The sequence below is a fragment of the Pseudonaja textilis genome, chromosome 6 (genome assembly GCF_049901715.1).
Source record: "Pseudonaja textilis isolate UNSWEBS1 chromosome 6, rPseTex1.2, whole genome shotgun sequence".
Lineage (NCBI taxonomy): Eukaryota > Metazoa > Chordata > Lepidosauria > Squamata > Elapidae > Pseudonaja > Pseudonaja textilis.
In genome coordinates this window covers 37,935,780-37,959,354 of record NC_141995.1, presented here as the reverse complement: position 1 = coordinate 37,959,354, position 23,575 = coordinate 37,935,780, and the positions used below count along the sequence as shown (strand labels likewise).

General features: G+C 36.1%; 1 protein-coding gene across 3 annotated transcripts in view; it reads right to left on the bottom strand.

The window, feature by feature from the left end:
• Nucleotides 1-5,078: 5,078 nt before the first annotated feature.
• The window catches only part of PDLIM3 (PDZ and LIM domain 3), a 32,793-nt gene continuing 14,296 nt past the window's right edge, over nt 5,079-23,575 (bottom strand). The window contains exons 4-8 of one of the 3 annotated variants that reach the window (XM_026697887.2): nt 18,105-18,172; nt 14,567-14,821; nt 10,160-10,287; nt 6,570-6,681; nt 5,079-5,539 (exon numbers count right to left, since the gene is read on the bottom strand). In XM_026697887.2, coding sequence (XP_026553672.1) covers nt 5,350-5,539; nt 6,570-6,681; nt 10,160-10,287; nt 14,567-14,821; nt 18,105-18,172 — 753 coding nt within the window. In that variant the 3' untranslated portion in view covers nt 5,079-5,349. Of the gene's footprint in view, nt 5,540-6,569; nt 6,682-10,159; nt 10,288-14,566; nt 14,822-18,104; nt 18,173-18,852; nt 19,041-23,575 lie in introns of all 3 variants that reach the window. The other 2 variants (XM_026697888.2, XM_087936312.1) reach the window with 2 other exon arrangements.

The window sequence follows — 23,575 nt, the reverse complement described above, 5'->3', positions numbered from 1 at the left end:
AGCTGTTGCTGTTCAAAGGGCAATCTAGTCCCTTTAGGAGCAGGCATTTCAGGCTACAAATGATCTCAGGCCAACTCAATGAATTTCTGCTAGGCTCCCAAATAGAACTTGCATCAACTATGTTCACAAAGTCCCTCTTACACCTGTTCAGTAGCAGCTGTGAAGGCCAACCATTGGGCTTAATCCAGCACTATTACACAAGAGCAAATATGTCAAAGCTATATTTAGGCATCCCTTTTACACTGTAGGTCTTCCAATGTCTTGATTTAGTTTATTTGTTCTATGTCTTACTCCCAGGGATGGCCTGTATTATTTAATTCCTAACCCCCTTATTTCAAGCATTTTAATAAGGGGATATTGAATGTTATTTTGACTGATTATAGAATTTCACAGTAGCAGGTCAGTCTAGGGAGTACAAAGCCTAGTATTCTGATACAATGCTGCTTTTTGACTTCTTGTTTCCCAGTTTCTGAGTCTATAGGCTCACTCTGTTCTGAGTCCAAAAATTAGATTTGGGGACTAGCATCTATAATTAAACTTGATATATTACCTGGGTAAATTTTATGGGCGCTGGAATAGTGCTGCAGTGACATGAGAACATCTTAAATCAGCTGAGAGTTTTTGCCTGAGTCAGCATAATCACATGCATTGCCTTAATGCCAGTGATTTGGAGAGGCGCAGAAGTTTTATATCTCTGTTCCAGCTTCTAATGCTAATGGAATAAAATAAGATGCTATCTATGGTATCTTGGAGTAATATAAGATTCAGTTATAATGGTAATGGCATTATGTACCACATGGCATCGTATGTTTGCCTGCCTACCTATACAAATGGCAAACATCCACATATTTATTAAATGGCAGCAAGGAAATGCAGAAAAGATCCACATGTTAGCATCACTATGAAAAAAAACTTAGTAACATAATTGATAATCAGAATACCTTTCCATAAAATAATGGTTGTTATATACTTCTCCTTCTAAAGGCCTCACCTGAGAGGCATGGACAAAGTTGCCTGCAGCTGGGGGTTAAAATTGAGCCTCTTTAAGCCATGATTTTCTCTGTAACATTCTATTGGAAGCAAAAGTTCAACTTGAAGAAGCAGTAAAGAAAGAGTATTAATGCTTTTGAACTTTGATGTTAGAGAAGATTCCTGAGAATACTACAGCCACCAAAGAAAACAAAGAAATAAACCCAGAATTCTCTCTTGAAGCATAAATGACCAAGCTCAGATTATCCCGCTTTGGACACATTATATGAAAATCTAGTTCTCTGGAGGTTTTGAAAGCTGGGGAAAGTAGAAGAAAATAAGATTATTAGCAGCAAGGGGGAAGGACTCATAGTGATGAAGGGTTTACAAGTCCTGGAAGACCAGATTGGGGCAGATTGCCTGGATAAAATCTATCTACTCTATGTGGTTGCTAAAAGTCTTAATGGCATATAATTTATTCATCAATGTAGGGAATCTGTGGTATCTTGGGAATTATGTACAGTAGCTTCATTTTTTAACACCTGAAGAGAATAAAGTAACAATAGTGAGAGAGGAGCAATATAGTTGTGCATTATGACTTGATGTTTGTAAGTTTCCTTCCTTTGTATTGCTAAGCTTTTGCTTCCTTTTTTGTTGTCTTTACTTACCTTAAATTGTTTCAGATCATTAGCAAGATACTGAGTGTCTTTTGTGAAGGCTTTTGCTATAGATGTGGGCGAATGCACTGAGACAATTATACAGTGAACAATGTATAAATGCCCCACATTTCCCAACTGTTTGGTATATTTCAAAAGAGTCCAAACTCTCTTGTAAAGTGCAACTTTTGCCAGAGACAAATTGAAAGTATTTGGCTTGCCCTACTAACAAACTTAGACCCTCCTTGATATTTTTTTTCAACTCATGGAACTCTGAGTGTACAGTCCAATTTGTGGAACTGGGGATAGGATACTTATCTGCACATGTAACTAGGAAGCTGGAAAGTGCGAAGACAATGCAAGACTTTCTTGTGGCTCAGGAAGAAAATCTGGATGGCATTCAAAAGTGCTAAAAATATAACCGTGATGCCAAAAATTTTTCTACAGTTAAGTGGGCTTTTTAAGTAGGCTGTCTTATTTTGAAATAACTCGGCAGCCCTAGGAAAATTGCTGCTGCTGGGACCCCCTTCTCCCTTTAAAGTGACAAGTGATCCAGGTATGAACACTTTGCTTTTTAATCTTCATACTGTAGTCTTTTATTGATTGGCAGGCTAATAGATAATTAAAGAACAGTTTAGTCATCTCTGTGGGCTCTCTGTGGAGAATTGCCAGGCTGACAATGTTGTATTTTAATTATTAAGCAACACTGATACCTGGCCTTGTAAGGCAACTAACACAGAGCAGATCTCTCATCCAACAGCTCCAATTTGCTCCATTTAACTTGCTGAATAGTTTTCTGTCAAGTACCGCATACTAGCTCAAACCTCTGGCACAACTCAAACATGTTTCACAAAGCAAGGATTTGCTACCCATGCCTCCATTTGAAACCTTATATGTTTCATGAGTTAATAGAATTTTCTTTTTTTCTTCTTGGCCAAACCAAATGAGGCAAAATTGCATAATAAAACATACAAACAGGATATTTTTTTGGTGGCAGAATCTGTGTTTTTACAGCCTTTAGGAAGTTAGTTGTACTTCCATTAGGAGGTGCCACCCTACCCTACTGCTTTATCTCATAATTAAGCAAAACATTTGCTAGACCAATACTTGAATACAGATCATCAGTTTGGAACCCGCATTACGTATCTGATATTAACACAGTTGAGAAAGTCCAGTAATATTTCACAAGACGAGTTCTCCACTCCTCTACTCGTTGCAGAATACCTTATGCCACCAGACTCAAAATTCTAGACCTATAGTATATAAAATGATACATTGCAATGTCCTACCTGTCAATGAATACTTCAGCTTCAACCATAACAATACAAGAGCAAACAATAGATACAAGCTCAAGGTAAACCACACCAAACTTGACTGCAGAAAATACAACTTCAGTAACAGAGTGGTCAATGTCTGGAATACTCTGACTCTGGTTTCTTCCCCAAACCCCAAAAACTTTAACCTTAACACTGTCTACTATTGACCTCACCCTTTTCTTAAGAGGTCTGTAGGGGGCGTGCATAAGCACACCAACGTGCCTACCGTCCCTGTCCTATTTTTTTTTTCTTATATGTATCCATTTCATGTATCCATAACTATGTTTATACTTATACCTGTTATCTTATAATTGCTTGACAAAATAAATAAATATAAAAAAAAAAGATAGGGCTTCAGCTGCTATATTATTCCTGGCATTCTCATATTTTGACATTCCACTCCCCATTGATGCCACTGGCTACGATTTGTCTTTGATTTTAAAATGATTTTTTTCTTCCCAACACACATATTAGCAGTTTGGTGGTGCTTTGGTTATTTCTAAGGAATGACTATCTTTATTATGGGTCATAAACACACCACATATATCAAATAAAATAATACGTTGATCCTAAACATTGTTTACTATAGATATTTACTGTTTTCCCTTGGAAGATTGTCATGCCTTTTTTTTAAAGATAAAGTAGGCTATAACTTAAGAATGCTTACTATTGTTGTCACCTAAAGCTATCAACAGTCCTGCTGTCAGATTCTTAAGACATAGGCCAAATATGCTTGACCTTGGAAAGCTTTCTTCTAAAAACATGAAATCATTTTGCTCCATAGAGAAACTGTTGTTAATTTGTGGTGTTCCCTTTAAAAAAAAAACTGTTGCTGATAAATATCCCCATTTCTCACACACCTTGTATTTTGTATATGGTTAATGGTAACGTTGCAAGAAGAAACCACTCATTGAAAACATTTTTTTAAAAAAGCTTTTTAATTGCCTTTATACAGAGAAATCAAACAAACCTACAGAATTTCAGCTCTTAATAATCAACAACCACCATAATTTCAATGTAAGACCTATATCAACATATCTTAGGGCCTGTTTGTGCCCAACACGGTTCTTAAAAATCTAATTTTGAACGGCACACTTCTATTGAACATCACAACCAAAGCCCCTGACCCAGCTTCTATTGCAGCTAGCATCCTGGATGGACATGTGCTTGCTCATCCACTGTGAGGTGTAGATAGTGTTGCAAAGAAAGAGCAAAATGTATATTCAGAACTATATCCTTCTACATATATGGATCCCTAACACTAGATCAATGTGAACCATTTGTCCTGAGATAGAAAACCCACCATTCCAGGAATGTAATCCCATTTCTATTTTGCTATAGGTTCAGTGGCCTGTTGCTTTTCTGGTTAATCTTTCCCTAATTGATTTGCTTACACAGCAAAGGGAAATACGGATAAAAACCAATAGCTGACATTATTTCAGCCTAGGAATTCTTTTCCTCTTTTGCTTCACAAGCAATAAACATGGGAAAGTTTGCCTTGTGGTTGGCACAATGGGAGTTGTAAGGCACCAGGCTGAGAAAACTTGGCAGAGCAAGTAAAAATATAGTTCTTAGGAACTGTGTCAATACTTAAAAAAGAAAATCAGAAGCTTTGTGATTTGTGGCTGATTAAAAAAGAATTTGCTTTTTTGCTGTGCCTATTTTATACTAAAGTGTGTCCCTATTGCAGCAAGCCATTCATTGACAATATGAAACTGTTGCCCTCTCCTACTGCTCTGAGTCTTCATTTCTGTCTCTAGCTGATTTGCTACTACTAGTTTTAATGGCTATGCATTTAGATACTGTCAGGTAATCTTCCTTGCAGCAGTATACTTTGCCTTGAAGTTGAGGAAGAGATGGCAGTAGTAGTACGGTGGGTCATGAAAACCAGCAAGCATGTGGATAGGAGTGGGCAACCACATTTGATTTATCATAGTGATTAACGCTGATATAAAAACAAATCAATGCTCATAAGGATGTAGGCTGTCTTTATAACAGGTAGGTGTCCTTAACATAAAGGATTTGTGTTTGTGGCTTGGAGGCTGAGAACATCAATAGACCGGATTCTTTTTTTTTTCCCTTAGTAATGTGTGTGCAATCATCTGAACGAAAATATAACCCATGTGAAGAACTTAGCTTTGCTTAATGTAGTACAATCTGTTATGTTTACTTCTGTCGGATTACCCTGGCAGACAAGAGTGATAAAGTCTTGGAAAAGGCTATCCCCTATTCCAGACTCAGAATGGTCTACTAAAAACCCCAATCCTTTTCCCTGAGCCCTCCATCCTATCCTCCTTCCCCCTCCCCCTTGCAAAGAGCAGTTTGCTGGATTTAGGCCATTAGCCCTAGAGCTGCCGTAAGCTGAGAGTGCCCTGGGCGCGCATGCAGGCATGTGTCTCTCCAAACAGTTAAGCCTTGGGGTAAACGGTGACAGCTTCATAACCCTCTGGGGGCCTCGTGCGAGCCCTGGCATGAGTTTCACAGTATAACTGCCCTTCCACAAAGAAGTAACCTTTCTGCTTCAGGTTGAGATTGCAGTCGGAACAGATGAAACATTCTGGGTGCCTGTACTTGTCACGGGCTTTTACTACTGTGCCACTGTTAAACAAGAAAAAAAAACAGGAAAAAAAGAAAAAGTCAGCTGAATGCAATTTTCAGAGACTGGGACCCAGAAATCAATAACAAGTCTTCTGCTTAGGTTCCCCGGGTCAATAAATTGTGAGCTTCGGTCTTCTTCAGCTCTACCACATTTCTTGGGCATGGTTCTAATCTCTATGATTGCCATTCTCCAAGCATAGCTTGGTTAGATTCCCAACTGGAGTTAAATGAAACATTAAAGAAGAAAAGATAAAAAAGGGGCATGTGGGCTTTATTTATAGCAAGGCCCCAGGCTTTCTTCTTTTAACCTTTTAAAAGTATGTTAGAAGACTAGATACAATGTGTCATTGATAGTATGGCATTTTGATTTCATTTGTGAGCTTTCCAGGAATCCGTGGTTTTCTTTTTCCTCTTCCCTTTTTGTTCTGTTTCACTTTTATGCTCTGTCTTTTACATTTTAATCTAGTGGGGAAACCTGAATGTTTATTCTGGGAGCGTTGTTTGGCTCAACCACAGAATACAGGTAGTCCTCACATTCAAAGCATTCATTTAATAACCATTCAAAGTGATTGAAAAAAGTGTCTTATGACCATTTTCCGCTCTTACACAACTGTTGCAGCATCCCTATGGTCACCTGATCAAAATTCAGATGCTTGGCAACTGGCATGTATTTATGATGGTTGTAGTATCCCAGGGTTATGTGATCATCTTTGACAAGCAAAGTCAATGAGGAAGCCAGATTCACTTAACAATCGTGTTACTAACTTAACAACTGCAGTGATTCACTTAACAACTGTTGCAAGAAAGGTTGTAAAATGGGGCAAAACTAACTATCTTGCTTAGCAACAGACATTTTGGGCTCAATTGTAGTTGTAAGTCAAGGACTCTACCTGTATTTATTAAATGATGTATGTAAACAAACAACCTTGTTTAAGATTATAAATGAGAGATATCTCTTTTCATAACAGGTTGTTACAAGCTCTTTTGAAAATCAATGTTACAAATCTATGATAAGAAAATGAAATCTTACACGATGCCGTTTCCACACTTGTCACACAAAGGCACTTTTGGCACACTTCCTGCACCAGCACCCATCTTTGTGATGGGTGCTTTTACACTCCTTGTCCCACTGGGACGACCATCTGCAAACAAAACAAAACAATATACGTAGTCTTGGGTGACTTAAATTATAATTAGAAGTTTAAAATGTATAAACATTTGTTTTCATCCCATATTAGGATTTTTTTCATTATAATAGATACTCTTTCACAAATAATTTGTGCTATTTTATTGATGAAATATGCATATGTACAACACTCTTTTAATTCCTTTACTATTCAGTTATCTTTTTATCTACAGTATGTATATTGATTTGTAGGGGGGATTTTTTTTTTCTTATTCTCATAGGAATGCAGGTGATTTCATCACTGCTAACTTCACTGAAATTACTAGGATTTAAGGAGTTTTCCTTTCTCCAGTCTGGTGTTGGAGTCCCTTGATGTTGGAACAATCTCTCTTAGAATTGCTGTGAATTCTGGCTATGTCATCCAATAAATATAACTTCAAATAAGATAGCAGCTGGATATAAAATGATTAGGGTACCAGGCTAGAAACCAGGAGACCATGAAGCAAAAACTCTTGAGCCTTAGACACAAAGCCACATGGGTGACCCTTGTGCTAGTAATTTTATCTCAGCCCCCAAAAGCAGGCAATGGCAGATTACTTCTGAAATCTTGGCAAGTGAACTGCAACGACCTGTCCAGGAAGTCACCAGGACTCAAGATTGATGAGAAGATATAAAAATAGAAACAAAATAAACAAAAAATACAAATAGATAAAATTGCTGTGCATCATGTCTATTCTACACCTAGGGCTTTGGAGGGAAGAACAATGGATTACCAATCAGCAGGTTCAAACAACTCCCTTGAAGGTAGGAAAGAAGTAATTAATGAAACAGTATTTCATCACTTCCTTTTATAGCATCTACCAAAAGCCTGTTTCTGAAATATGATTTTGGTGGAAGAGTGAGGATTTTTCTGAGAAGCTTTTCCCAGATATTCTTGCCTCTTGTAGAATTAACAGGGATTTTCTAGAAAAGTAAAAGACCAAAACATTTAAAAAGTTTTCTTTTAACTATTACTTTCCATCCTTAAAATAATCAGAGGGATGCTAATCTGTATAACAGAGAATAGGAAAACTTAATTACAGAATTCTTAGTCCTTTTTTAATTACTCTATACACTGACAAAAAAGACCAGTAATTTCTGCATTTTTCTTTAAAAATATAAATAAAACTATTTTAATTCACCGTCAGGGGTGGATGCAGCGGGGAGATCAAGAAAATCAAGATGGCAGCAATGACTATGCAATCAATGTCTTGACCTTCATGCTTCATAGTTGCACCTTGATTTTTTTTTTTGTTTCTGTCTAAGAATGCCCCTGTTCAATGTTAAAGTTTTTTTTTCTATTACTATTTATACTCACTATTAAATTTGGATTTAAGATAATCTCCAAGTGAGTGTTAAGAGGAATTTGATCTCATAGGTAGTTAACATATCAAAAGACCAACAGCTTAATGGTCTGGATTAAGATATGCATTCCATGCCAATTGCTTAAATTTCTAAAAACACACTGTAATAAATAACGCAGCAGAGTAAAATGCTTCTGATTAAAGCAGTATAGAAGTGCACTTAAAACAGTATATTCTTTCTATAAAATGTGTTTTATTTTAGCTCTCCCTGACTTTTTTTTTGTACCATAAAAATACTATTTTAACAGTCTCTCTCTTAAAGTAATATTCCTGATTTATATTTTTATTGATATAATCACATTTTATTTATGCTTCCTATTCTTGAATGCTTTCTTGCATTAGGAATTTAAGTCATGTATGTATAAGTCTATATACAGTTGTGCTCATAAGTTTACATACCCTGGCAGAATTTATGATTTCTTGGCCATTTTTCAGAAGATATGAATGATAACACAAAAACTTTTCTTTCACTCATGGTTAGTGGTTGGCTGAAGCCATTTATTATCAATCAACTGTGTTTACTCTTTTGAAATCATAATGACAACAGAAACTACTCAAATGACCCTGATCAAAAGTTTACATACCCCAGTTCTTAATATCAATCACAGCTTGACGTCTTTGTGGTATGTGTAGATGAGGCTCTTTATCTTCTCGGATGGTAAAGCTGCCCATTCTTCCTGGCAAAAAGCCTCCAGTTCCTGTAAATTCTTGGGCTGTCTTGCATGAACTGCACGTTTGAGATCTCTCCAGAGTGACTCAATGATATTGAGGTCAGGAGACTGAGATGGCCACTCCAGAACCGTCACTTTATTCTGCTGTAGCCAATGACGGGTCGACTTGGCCTTGTGTTTAGCATCATTGTCATGTTGGAATGTCCAAGTATGTCCCATGTGCAGCTTCCGGGCTGATGAATGCAAATTTTCCTCCAGTATCTTTTGATAACATACTGCATTCATCTTGCCATCAATTCTGACCAAATTTCCTATGCTTTTGTAGCTCACACATTGTCAAAACATCAGTGATCCACCTCTGTGTTTCACAGTAGGAATGGTTTTCATCATAGGCCTTGTCGACTCCTCTCCAAATGTAGTGTTTATGGTTGTGGCCAAAAAGCTCAATTTTGGCTTCATCGCTTCAAATGCCTTTATGCCACAAGGTTTCAGGCTTGTCTCTGTGCTGTTTGGCATATTGTAAGTGGGATACTTTGTGGCATTTGCAGAGTAATGGCTTTCTTCTGGTGACTCGACCATGCAGCCCATCTTTCTTCCAGTGCCTCCTTATTGTGCATCTTGAAACAGTCACATCACATATTTTTCAGAGAATCCTGTATTTCACCTGAAGATTTGTGGGTTTTTCTTTGCATCCTGAACAATTTTCCTGGCAGTTGTGGCTGAAATTTTAGTTGGTCTACCTGACTGTGGTTTGGTTTCAACAGAACCTCTCATTTTCCACTTCTTGATTAGTATTTGAACACTGCTGATTGGCATTCTCAAATCCTTGGATATCTTTTTATATTCCTTTCCTGTTTTATACAGTTCAACTACCTTTTCCCACAGATCATTTGACAATTCTTTTGCTTTCCCCATATCTCAGAAGCCAGAAACATCAGTGCAGCACTGCATGAAAGATGCAAGGGTCTGTCAGGAGTCCAGGAACCCACTGAACTTTTATACACACACACTAATTACAAGCAAACAGATCACAGGTGAGGATGGTTACCTTTAATAGCAATTCAAACCCTTTTGTGCCAACCTATGTGCATGTTATCAGGCCAAAATCACCAGGGCATGTAAACTTTTGATCAGGGTCATTTGGGTAGTTTCTGTTGTCATTATGATTTCAAAAGAGTAAACACCGTTGATTGATAATAAATGGCTTCAGCCAACCACTAACCTTGAGTGAAAGAAAAAAAATTGTGTTATCATTCATATTATCTGAAAAATGGCCAAGAAATCATAAATTCTGCCAGGGTATGTAAACTTATGAGCACAACTGTAGATACAGACCAGAATCCAAACATTTAAATTTAGCACGCTGCTCTATGTTCCCTCTTATAACTTAAATAATGAAAGATACAATATGGTAACTAACCAGATTCTTCAGAGACCATGTCTTGGAGCACTTTAAAAGAACCGGACTGGCGTGGTTGGCTAGGTCCTTGAGGATCATCATGTAACATCCTATAAACATCAGACTGGGGCACTGCAGGTGCTGGCTCACTGCAAAGAGCATGCAAGTATGAAATAAAAGTAGTTAATCATCAAGGGATATTATAGAAGGATATTCACATGTACACTATAAAATGACTTTTGGAACACATCTTTGTGTTCATTTTAATACAGTGTGAGTTCAGAAAAATTACCTCAGTTACACCAAGAGTTTGGGGTTTACAGAAGGCCTTTTGACGGGCTCTAAATACCTTCCCGTGGTCAAAAAAACCCAACCTATCACAAAATGCTTTTGAAAGCCTTTGTGATTTTGATAGGTGTATGTTGAAATTAATTGAGGAAGAAGAATTCAAATGTCTTTTGAGTAGGCAGAACTTTCTGTGTGGTTCTTAGGATCAGATTCATAATTACAAATTATTCTGCAATTTGAATTTGATTGTACTTGCTTCATAAAACAAGAAAAGAGCTACAGTAACTTAGTTCTGCCCTTGCATATGGTTAGTTTTAGGGCAAGCTGTGATGAATACAGATTGAAAAGTTTAGCTAGAACTCATTTTTGGGGAAAGGAACAGATAGCAATTTGTTGCCCAGGATATTTTCTACAGTTTTAGTGTATGTTGATCTGGGGCATTGGAAAATGCTGGTACTACAGCTTTTTTTTTTGCTAAAAACAGATATTAAAAAGTAAATTAAAAATATTAAAAAGTAAATCTTTATACTAAAAATACTGTATAGCAATATAAAAAAAATTAGAAGCAATAGCAAATGACATCTTCAGTTCAACGAACAAAAAAGAAAGTAATCTCATGAAATTCATTAGATGTAATGAACATATCTAGAAAATCAAGACAGGGTAACATCTGGGCCTTCAGAAATGCATACATTAAATAAAAGTAGTTTAAAGCAGTGTTTACCAACTGTGAGAAAATTTTGGTGGTTCGCAGAGAAATGTCACCCACAAAGCACCCCCCAAAGCAATTAATCCAGGCTGCATGGGAACACAAGGCTGCACCACGCACATGGGAACCCTCCCTGCCCACTCACTCCTTACCTGACAAACTTGCCTGCTAAGTTGTTATTCCCCCCCCCCACCCCCCCTCCCCCGACCATATGCTGTTCTGCTGTGCCGGGAGATTTAGATTGGCTAGAAAGCAGAACATTGTTGCATTTCTTGCTTTCTAGGTAATCTTTAGATCTTTGGCTCTGCAGAGTCAATTTTGTGAATTTGCTTCCTAGCAAAAGAGTTTGCTTGCAAGCAAATTTTATGTGACAGACTCAAGTAGCCAATGGCAGAAAGATAGATCTCTGAATCTGTGATTCTGTGAGCAACTCAATCTGTCTGCCTGCTTTGCTTGATTTTGGGTAAAAGTTGCTCTTTTTTAAAATAAAAAAATCAATATTTACATCAATATTTATAATATTTACACACAAGCCATGCCCAGCCAGTCACACGACCAAGCCACACCCACAAATTAGGCCCTGCCCAATAACTGGTTGTTAAGAAATTTGAATCCCACCCCTGCCTCTGTGTGTGTGTGTGTGTGTTTGTGAGAGAGAGAGAGGGAGAGAGGGAGGGAGAGGTTAGATCAGATCTCTCTCTCTCTCTTCCACCATCATCAGCAAACCACCCTCAATCAAAATCCATTTAGTGGTCCCTGGGATTTAAAATTATGAGTTTGGTGGTCCCTAAGGTTTAAAAGGTTGGCGACTCCTGGTTTAAAGTACATAATTTTTAAACTTGTAAATTGTAATCTTTCTATATATAATAGGTTCCTATTCAGTTTAGCTCCTAATCGTGTTACATACCAAAGAAAATTTCAGAATAATATTAGTTATAACACATAAAATATTCCCAAGAAGAAAGATACCATCCTTACATTTGAGTCTAATGAAAACAAAGTCCAACCACAAAAGCATTTCAATTTTTTTTTTTCTGGAATGGTTTTCAAAAACAGGTTACTTGTAATAAAATCAGTGAAGATTTCATTCATAACTCCAGCTTTGTTATGAAAAGCCCCAATGAAACAAATGCAAAAATGAAACAAGTCATATTAGCATGACAATTAGCTCTCTTCTTGGGTCAAAATACTTTTTTATTAATATTATGATCAATGAATCCTTAGCTGTTGGCAATTTAAATGTGTTACATAATTTAAATAAAGCCTTCAAGAAAATGTATGCATTTTTTAAAAACTTTCACAACATTTTTGTGTGTGTGTATGTATATATGTATATATATATGTATGGTATTTAGCTTTGTTCAGGTATTTTCACACGTCTTTATAGTTGTGCTTTTAAAGTTGTAGCGATGTTTCAGCAGAATCTCATCTGACATCATCAGGCTTGTGTATTGAGTTCGTCTTCATTGTGTGTGTCAGTCTTTTGCAGCCGTTTTGCAGCCTGACATATACCCGAAGAAACCTAAATATTATGTGTGTGTGTGTGTGTGTGTGTGTGTGTGTGTATGTGTATGTATATATGTATGTGTATATATATGTACTGTATATATTGTATATACTGTATATACTGTATACACATACACATAAAATATAGTAATTTATAAAATCAATGTTGACCTAGATAACTCAGATAAAAAAAAGCTCCTTCAATGTTATCCAATGACCTTTATTTAATGAGTGTTACCTTCAAAATATTTTGTTCCATAAAGCATGATCAGTTTCCCCCTTCCTCCTAAACAAAATTCTATTAATAGACACCAGACAAAACCAACTTTAGTAATAATCCAGCAAAAGGGTTTAAAGCTTTTCAGAAATTAATTGATTAGTAAGAAAGACAGAAATAAAGAGAAAGCACAATATTATATATATTTAGAAGTATCACTACCACATAAGCACAGAATATGGCTACAAAGTATAATTATAAATAATCGGTTACCTGGGAGTAATTCTTAATGCAATTTTATGCGCAGGATTATATTGCACCTAACTTGATTGATGGATAAAGCTCTCTGATCGTAAACTTGCCAAAATGTTAATACATCTACAATTATAAATCTAAATAGGAACGATAGACTGATGCAATCCTACTCAATTTTCATAATGAGTATGAAATTAATGTTCCTTTATGTACTTTGAGGTTTTTCATTTTCTAGTACAGGATATAACTCATGAGAAAAAAAATAAAAAGAGTTGAAACTGGACTTAAAGAGATCTCTAATGAGATACAGACATTCCTGAACTATTACTCTATTTTTGTTTTCAAGAAGCTAAGCAAATTTTTGGACAGGTATCTGCAGTCTGACTTTCAGATAAGATTAATAAAGGGGATGAAATCATTGGTCACTTGAGATTGCTGCAGAAATGCCCCTGCACTCTAGTCCCTAGCCACAGTCTTCCAGGGTCTGCTCGTCAGATTTTTTCATAGAAGTTCTTCCCCATTTTCATAGGTGAGCCAACAGGATCCTTCGCTCAGAGACATGGATCAGACTGAAGAGCAGCCATGGGGATGTATTATTAAGTGAAGCAAGAAAGAGCCAGCCTTCTTTCTGCCATTTCAGTGTATGATCTCCCCATCAAGCTTGTCAGTTTTCCCCAGTGTGCTTTTGAACATAGATTACTCTTTCTGAAGACTGTTAAACCTATGTTTAAAAGTAGCCCAACTAACAGTTGATGGTGAGTTACTTGCTGCAGTTCAAGAACTCCTTCTTACCATCTCACAACTGCCACCTCCGTTCCCACACGCCTATTGGTTGTTTATTTTATTTTTTTCCTTTTCTTTTGGTTTCTGGAAAAGCTTCTTTGATTATAAGCAGTTTGGGTGCCTGTATGGTAATGCTGGACGAGAGTCAGCTCCTTTCTCCTACTACCCTTTCCTGGAGATCTGCTGCCAGGTGAGGGGAGGATGGCAAGGGAAATGGAACAGCCTCTGCTATGTTGAGTTTGTGTGTAATGTTTAGTGAAGCAACAGCGTCTCCTCCTCCTCCTCCTCCTCCTCACCATGGTTTGCTTAATGCTTCGTGCTGCAATATTGCAAGAGCAGTATTGAGAAAGAAGGAAGGCAGTTGTCCCAGGTTTTAATCAGTGGCTTTGCTTACGGCCTCTGCTCAATCTAAAACAAGATACCAACATCCAATACATAGCAGAAGATCTAGAGGCAGGATAGGGCCTGACAAGCGAGAATAGCCAGTAATATGCTTTCTTTGATGACTTGAGGAGGGGTGAAGCGTTCTTTCACTGAACAATGGGGAAAGGCCTTTAAAGTGGCATGGGGTATCTATACCTAAAAGCCTCAATGAATGACAAGCAAATAGCTGGCACACAGGCAGCATTTTTCATGCAGTATGCTAAGCACACAGGATGGCTCCCATTACCTTATAGGGGGTGTTTCCCCGAGTGCTGTAGCAACCTGTCCCTGCAGTGTTTCCATAATATTGTCATCTGAATACATCTGCATAGGAGTGTTAAACTGAGCGTGCACAATCTTGACACCAGGAAGCTCCATTTCTAAGGGAATGTTGGGGGCCATCTTAGCTGCAGCTTTCAACTCAGTAGGACAGATAGTGCTAACAGTGCTAATGGAAGAGGGTGTGCTACGTCCACTGCTGCCATCAAAACCGGAAGGAGTACTGCATATGTGATTCAAATCAGAGTGAGAACAGAAGGTAAATAAAAGGCACATGCAGTTTCAAGAGTGATCAAAGAGAGCGGACGCAAATGCAAGAATTCAGCGCAAGCTTTTGTCTAAGTTTTCTGCTGTGTGCAAACTGTTGTAAAAGATCCTCATCTTTTGTATGATCAAGTCTCACCACTGTCCACTAAAATGTATGCTAGTTTAATAACGTTACCAGATTCAGGCAATTTAATATTAGTTTTTGAATCTTTTGAAGTTCATTGCATTAAAAGCAACAATAATGTTCATACTCTTCAGTCCAAAATTATAGATATAATCATACTGATATTTTAATAATATTGCAGCCATTTCAGTGTACCATAATCTGTTTCCTAAGAATTTCTTGATGTCAATATAAATATATATCTTATTCTGAATCCTGATGTTCTAAAAAAGGAACTCTGAAAATCAGGCGGTTAATTATTTAAATTGCAATGACACAGAAAATAATTAAACTGTGCAAATATATTTTCCTGCATTTGTTTCACATTGGAAAAATATGCATGCATTGTTTGTATATTATAGTGATGAAATATTCAATGGTCCAAAATCAAAACTACACAAACGTATATTTACCATTGAGTTCATTGCAATATTATTATTCAAAATGTCATTGCTAAATGCAGTATCTCTTTGGTAACATTAATTTTATTATTCTTATCTAATGTTTAAGGAAGGGGAAGTTAGATTTTAGGTCATTTCAATTAAAAATATGATTAGCCAAAATCGAGAAAATGAGTCATATTTTGGTTATGTTAAAAATACATACATTGATATGTTAAAAAGCAGGTTCGCATGATATATCACTTTTTCTGTTTAAAGGTCTTTTATTACTACATAACATGGGTTAGAGTCCTTTTGGACACAATAATTCAGTTATGAATGCAATAAATCAGTTTGGACATATTAACCAATAAAATTAAGGAACTACTAAACATATAGTCAGTCTTTCCCTTTCAAATATTGCACAATGGGGAAAAAACGATGTTTACTGAACATTGATGGGAGGCTATTGTTTATAATATCGTTGATATTTTAAAACAGCTGGCTGGCATTTCTGCATGATGTGGTACCAAGAAATCAGGAAGTGATCATGTTATGGAAAGGCAGACTACAGTGTCGATTATGTTAAGTGTTACATATGGATTTATGTTAAGAGGATAACAAACAGTTATTACGGCCTAGAGCAAGGGTGTCAAACTGGCAGGCCATGGGACGGATGCATCACGCACAGGCCACACCCACCCCAGCTCCGCAAAGGCAAAAAACGTTATGATACATCATGTGATGCAATCGAGTTTGATACCTGTGGCCTAGCGTCTAGCTCTCAATGTGGAAAGAAAATATCTCCACTCCTTCTAAAATCCATAGCTGTTGCTATCTTGTAGCTAATCACTTGATTAGTGATGACAATTGAAACTTTGCAATGATTCTGAATAATTTCATAATGAAGAACTTCTATGTATCCCTGGAAAATGACTGTGATGTGTCATAGGAGTGACCTTAAATCTAATTCCTCTCTTAGACATTAACATGGCAACTCACTTTTGATTGGAAATTGTGTTGGAAAGTTATTTTGGGGGTTTGAATTTATCAGGAATTTTTATTTATTTATTAAACCAATGTATATACCTGCCCATCTCACAAACAAATGACTCTGGGCAGTGTACAACAGAGCTAAAATATAGTAGAAATACTTAGATTTAATTCTGAATCAATTTGTTTTAAGACAATGGTGAGTATATTTTCCTACTCATCGACAAATCTCACTGTTTCATTGGAATTTGAATCTAGATGAGCAGGTATACTTTAGGTTTGCTCTACAAGGCTGAAATCACATGTATTTAGGGCATGAAATTAATTGATTTCACGGTGGTTTACTGTTAGCTAATTGTGCAAGGATTGCAGGCTAAATAGTCACAATCTGGTGAATATTAAAAGTGTCAAGTTTTACGAGCTTTTGAAATGAAACTTAAATCTCATCATTTTTGCTGAATACTGCCAATTAAATGCATATGATTCCCAACATTTACCGGCATGCCCAAGCTCAAACAATAACAAGTTATCTTGTTATTATCACAAATCTTATATGACTGCAAATATTCATTGTATGCCACAACTGTATCACTAAATATTTCTAGAAATACTAAAATATTTTTAATTTATATGAATGATAACATTTCCTAAAGCACAGATCCTTTTAAAAAATTCCAGTCAAAATGCACAACTAATTCAAGGTTGTCAAGAGGAATTCCTATAAGACTATACCAGCATATTTTTCAAGAAAATCCATTCCTTAGACGCAAGAGCAAAGAAATTCAGAAAAGCCTTACATGCTCCCAAGCAAGCATGCAGTTTTCCATTTGCCAGATCTCTCAGCCAAATATCCCTAAAAAGGGAGAGCTCCATGTGACATTCCTTAGTAAAAAAGCAAGACCAAGAGCCAATGTTTGGAAGACAAGAACCAGGTCTGTCAGTTAATGGCAAGGTTAATGCTAATAACTTAAATACATTGTCAACACCACAAGTATGGCCATAAGCAACAAGGCGCTCATTAGTAATGCCAGAAAACAAGAGGATCCACAAGTAGTATGAACTTCCAGTTCATTTATAAGCAATATTATATGTTACTAGATAAACACAAAAATTATGCTAGGTAAACATGGCGTCATAATTTTCAAACCTTATCAGTTTTTTAAACATAACTGATGACAAGAGAAATTAAAACCGATACTTGATTTCCTACATATTACTAAGTAATTCGTACTATATATTTTCAATTCTCAAATGTCATTCTCCATAAAGTCTTACAGCAATGTAGGAATTAATGAAGGAAAATAATATTCCTATTAATTTATATTCTTTCTGCATTAAATCAAACTTTAGTCCATTTTCCTGTTTTATTCATAATAAATATCTTAGGTTTATCTATCTTGCTAGCACGTTAATTCGTATATTCAAAGGTCCTCTGATGCAAGATCTATTGAACTTAATAGAATTTTGGGAACCCTGTGGCCTAAGATGTTGTAACTTGAATCAATACAGTATGCTACATTTTTATCAACACTTTCCATGAATTAAGAGCTGGATCTCTTTATTACTTGGGAATCACTGTTTCACTACAGCTGTGAAGCAAGCGTTTCATTCATTAGAAGGATTTACACCATACTGAAGTAGCAGTATTACTGAACTGGATTGTGGAAAAAAATCATGCACCAGTTACAGGCAAAAGTTATGACCTGCTTGGGCTTTGGACTACGAAAGGTTTAGGTCGAACATTATGTTTGTGTTCAAAGTAGCCTATGTCCTGGAAAGAAAGGAAAGGGTTACAAAACAACTTTCAGCAAATTCAAATATATGTGTTTCCAAAGAAGATAAGATAATGCACACATTGAAAATTATGGAATGTAAGTTGTAAAGTAGTAGTATTAGCACATTTCCTGTTATTGGAAGGAAAACAGAGTGATGGCTTATAGCCTACCTAAAATCAGGCATTTTAAAGCTGCTATTACATATTCTACAAAGCAAGTCCCATGAAATACAGAGATTTAAAATATCAAAAGCATCCAGGAATAGGCTGCGCACATCAATATAAACAACAACACTTGAAAGCAGCATGATATGCAGGTTTAGCCCTGTTATATTTATTCAGATGAGTGTCAAATTAAAACTAAATCGGTTTCAATTCATAGCATGTATATATGCATAAAATTATATTTTTGATCCTTGTTTAGCTTTGGGCTGGATTGAATTCAATGTTGCACCTAAGCATAAATTTTGTGTTGACAGTTCTCTAGAAGAGAAATATTGGTCCTTCCCACATAAATATTCATTTGAAGATAGTATCTTGAAAGGCACTTTTTTAAAAGTTTTGAAGATCAGGAAAGAAAAAAGGGAGCAAAAGGCAGGAAGCGATGGACTCAACAATATAAGAAACAAGGATACCAAAGGTAGTGATGAGAGGCCATTGCACACTGTGGTACTCACTTTTCAGCTGAACTAGAGATCAGGCCACGCAGCTGTCCATGAAGAGCATCCTGTATATTGCCAGATGAATAAAGCCCAATTGGAGAGTTATAGGCAGAACTCATTACCTGCCTTTTGTCATCAAGGTTAGCTGCTGCAACAAAAGGCTTGGCCTTTCTGTTATGAGTTGCACCAATAGGCTTGAATTCCTGTACATAATAGGCAGACAAAATACACAGAGCTACAATGCACACTTAAGCCAACAGCAGGCAAAACTGACATTGCGGCTAATTATTAATCAAATGCATCAGTCCCAAGGCACAACAAGCCTTGATTTAGTAAACCAGTAAGCAAGCATCCTGTGGAAATCTTTATGGAAAATAGTACCACTTATAGGCAGGTCAGCTTGTTATTTATTTGAGGCAGCATTACAAGCATTTGGCTGCAGAATATTGCAGAACAGCTACAGTTCTTCCTTCGCTCTCTCCGCCACTAATATCCAGCCATCCAGAAACCAAAAAGTAAGTGTTGCTATCGCACCACCTCTTTCCTCATTTTTGTTGGTGATGAGCAAAGACTTAGTAAGGGGGTAGGAGAGAAGTCTGGGTTACCATGACCTTTCTTGGAATTGCATTTCTTCCACAAATATGTGATTTCTTTGTCTCAGATTAAATGAAATGAGCATCTTTCATGGGTCTTTGGCCACAAGGTTTCTTTCAATCAATAAAATGCATTTCTAGATACAGTTTAAATGGTACAAATAATTTAATCAAAGCACAGAACAGTTCAACTGATCCTTTCTTTTGGTTGTAGCACTGCCATAATTTGGTTAGTCCTAAAGCAAGACATAAATGGACACGCTGCCTTCTGAACAAATTCTAAAAAGTGGTTTTCAGAATTTGCAAAATAAAACTAAGCTGGCAAATGCTCTGCATTTAAATCAATTGGCAGCTTTCTGCTTGCACATCATGCTGAGATCTAAACAGAAATGCAGCATAATTTACTGCTTCCAATCCTAATGAAGCAAATAACAAAACTGCCACAGGAAAAAAGGGTGGCAAACAAATCTGAAAGAAGTAAAAAAAGCTCTGTTGTGTCTTCTGATTTACAATCTATTGAAAACACACTATTAACTTCAAGTCATTTATTTTACTAAATTACTCTTTAAATTGTATGGGTACTTTAACAAGATTTTTTTTCATTGCTCCATTTTAGCTTATATGTGTTCCATTGATGTAAAACAGTCAGCTGGAGCATAAAATAAAATATCAGGTACATTATCCAGTGTCTTGAGAGCAAATCTGTAATTTTCTCCCTTTTTTCAGTCTTTATGGCTGAAAAAATACTAGTATTAAGAGTTCCAGTGATCTGGAAGAGAATTCAAAGGTTTGAACAATGTATTTGATCTTCCTTATGAGCAAGGAAGGAAGAATTCTGTTAAATGAGTTTATTAAGGTAGATATGTTTGCTTCACAGAAGTTATGAATATTCATTTTTCATGTTACAGCATTATATTTCATATTTACAACCTATTTCAGAACTTTTTTAAAAATTAAAATTTTAAACATATGTGTAGTTAAAGTGAAAAACTCATCTATGGTGCCATTTAATGTTTTTAAAATATTTATTCCACTTTTCCCTCTAATCCAAAGAAAGGTTTCTCGAACAGCTTACAAAATGAAAACATTAGGAATTTTATATATCTTAAATTTGGATGAGCTATGTGGATTATTAAATTTGGACTATCTGTGTGACTGCTAGGAGTCAAAAATGATGATCCATAATTAACCAACCAATCAATCAAATTTGGATACTAGGTTTTAGAACATAGTCATAACTTTGGTTTGTAAAATATAGCATCTTATTTAATCTATAGTAGAGAAAGAAATCTTGTAACCCTCTAGACGGGTATCAAGTGCCACTTGGATGGATTCATATGGATGTACCGTATTGTCACTTCTATCAGACCTAGGCAGCAAAGTCAATAATCAGGATAGGGCCCATATACCAACAGAGGATCACTGTTTCTCCACTGAACAACTTGTAAGATTGTTTACAAACTTCTCTTAATTAATCCTTATTGCTAGCATAGTCTGCTTTAAATAACTGATTTGGACATTCAAGAAATGTTCTCATAACAGCGTACTTCACAAGTATGGTTCTGTAACCAAGATGGGGAACAACAATTACCACCCCAAAGAAATCTCCTTTAGTTAAAAATCAGCTGTGCTTTTTTTTGTTTCACAATATATTCCTGTGATTCTTTTAACATTTCTTAGTCAGTCCTCTAGTTTGCAAAAGACACTAATTTTACTTGAAGAATTGTTAACGTACAATTATTGTATTGGCCCATGCAACAATCAGAGCACCTAGAGGAGCAAACTGGCTAACTCTGATAGATAGGCAAAATTAGCTCCACATTTAATTCTATAATCAAATTTCTTTTCTTGTGAGCATAGTCATCCATGAGGTAAATAGTAGGCTACCCATTTGAATATTCTCCCACATGGAAAGGTTTCTCTAAACAGAAAGGGAAAAACCTGTTTGATGTTGTAGTTAAAGGCATTAGGCTAGAAATTGGGAGATGCAAGTTCTTAGGTGAAAACTAGTTGGGTGACTTTGGGTCGCTCATTATCTCTCACTTCTGAACCTTGCAAGAAAATTGAAGAGACTAGTCCATGTAGTTGCTTGGAGTCAGAAACTGATTCAGAGGCATCAAAATAAAAACAAAAACCAGAAAAGTAGCTTTGCAAAATGAAAAATAGTATCCTGGCTTTCTTATATGTTTTGTTCAATAGTGAGGAAAGAGCACTGAGCATTCAAGCCCAATTTCACTAGTAATGTTAACATAAATAATTTGGAAGAGCCACATTAATGGAAGAACTCTATTCCAAACACAAAGCAGCATTTAAAACAATGGAACTACACTGTATTCAGTTGAACTAAATTGGCTGAAAAGTGGCCTTCCATCAATATACTGGCCCTCATGATAGCAATAGCACTTAAGACTTATATACTGCTTCATAGTGCTTTACAGCCCTCTCTAAGTGGTTTACAGACTCAGCATATTGCCCACAACAATTTTGGGTCCTCAATGTTAAATGTTAATGTTAAAAAATAGAATATTTAAATCTAATTGTCTGCCCATCCATTTATGAAGCTTTATATTAGTATCAGTGGGATTTACTTCTTATTAAATGTGCTTATTAATCAAAGAGGTTATTCTCCCAAAAGAAGAATCAAAATCCTAGGCAGCAGGAAACTATGTTGATTGCAAAGAAATTCTGAAAATTGTATAGCCAACTATTTTTAATACTATTGGGAGATATATTACAGAAACAGCATGCAGTATAGCAGCATCCATTTTATGCCAACATGCATTACTGCAATGTGAATTTGATCTAATTTTTCTTTCCCAAAATATCACCATATGTGCAGAAAGATAAACTGAAAAAGCAAATCATAGCAAAAAAAGGTACGAAGTCCAGCTCTTCTGTTTATTGCAATGTAACAAAATTCTGAAATACTGTATGGTCATCTTAACTAGCATTTCAGTAAGAATCCAAAAATAAATTATGGAATCTGAATTTGTTAGGGGTGAAATGAGGAAGGTATATTCTGTCAATGCAGTGAATTTTTTTTTATTTTAAAATTAGCAGAAAAACAATTATTGAAACACCTATTTTTTGCTCATCAAGATGATTATTTAGTATTTAAAGAATTAAATATATAATTTAATATTCAATCAACTTTCTTAGAATAATTTGTTAATAACTTAAAAGTCAATAGCCAGTAGAGTATTTTAATTACATATTTTGTTTTGGCAGTAATTTAGTCATTATTTTGTTGTTTGGATTTGAAATAGCGTACTTCCATTTGAATTCCCATTTAGTGAATCTTATTTTTCCATGTACTGCTGTTAGTTTGATTTATTGCATAGCACTTTAGTAGACAATTTCTTTTATTTTAGACTAATTAGTCTTAAATTTCAGACTAATTGATTTTATTTATTTATTTGTAAAGGCTGCCAATGTTACCTTGTAAGACTTACTTCAAGGCTTACAATTGTAAAAGATAAAAACTATGTAAATTAAAAATATAAATAAGTTAGTACAAAAGGTCAAATACTGCAGTGCAATTAAAAGACAGGAATGGTGGGAGCAGAATGGGGGGGGGAGGTGGCTCTATTGTTAATCGGTCAACCACATCCAATGTGATGCTCTCCCATTGGACCCCCACGTTAACTGGCAGAACCAGGCTCTTCCAGATGGTCAGAAGGGTTGGAGCCGACCTCTCTCTGGGGGGAGCAAGATATTCCAAAGGACAGGTGCAATGGCAGAGACGGTCCTTCTGCTGGATGCTGCTAGTCAGAATAATTGGGCCGATGGGGTCCTGCTGGCATAGGTGAGGTGAGCCAATCCCAGTGGGCTTGATTTTGTCAATCAATTCAGTCAACAACAAATTCCAAGACAAGCTTATAGTGCCTTTTCAGATGTAAACTATCTTGAGTACACTCAGTTCTAGATATTTTTGAGTTCAGCTATCATAGTTCTCAAGGAATTCATTAGATGTGGAAGATATTATATTAATGGGCAAATCTATCAAGATCTCACTAATTTGATTCCTAGATCTATTAGAGTAAAATTTATCTACAGATGTGAAATACTAAGAGAGTTAAACTCAAGATCTTAGTCAGTCTAGAATACAGATATATGAGAGCCATCATTTCCAAGAGTCTTTAATC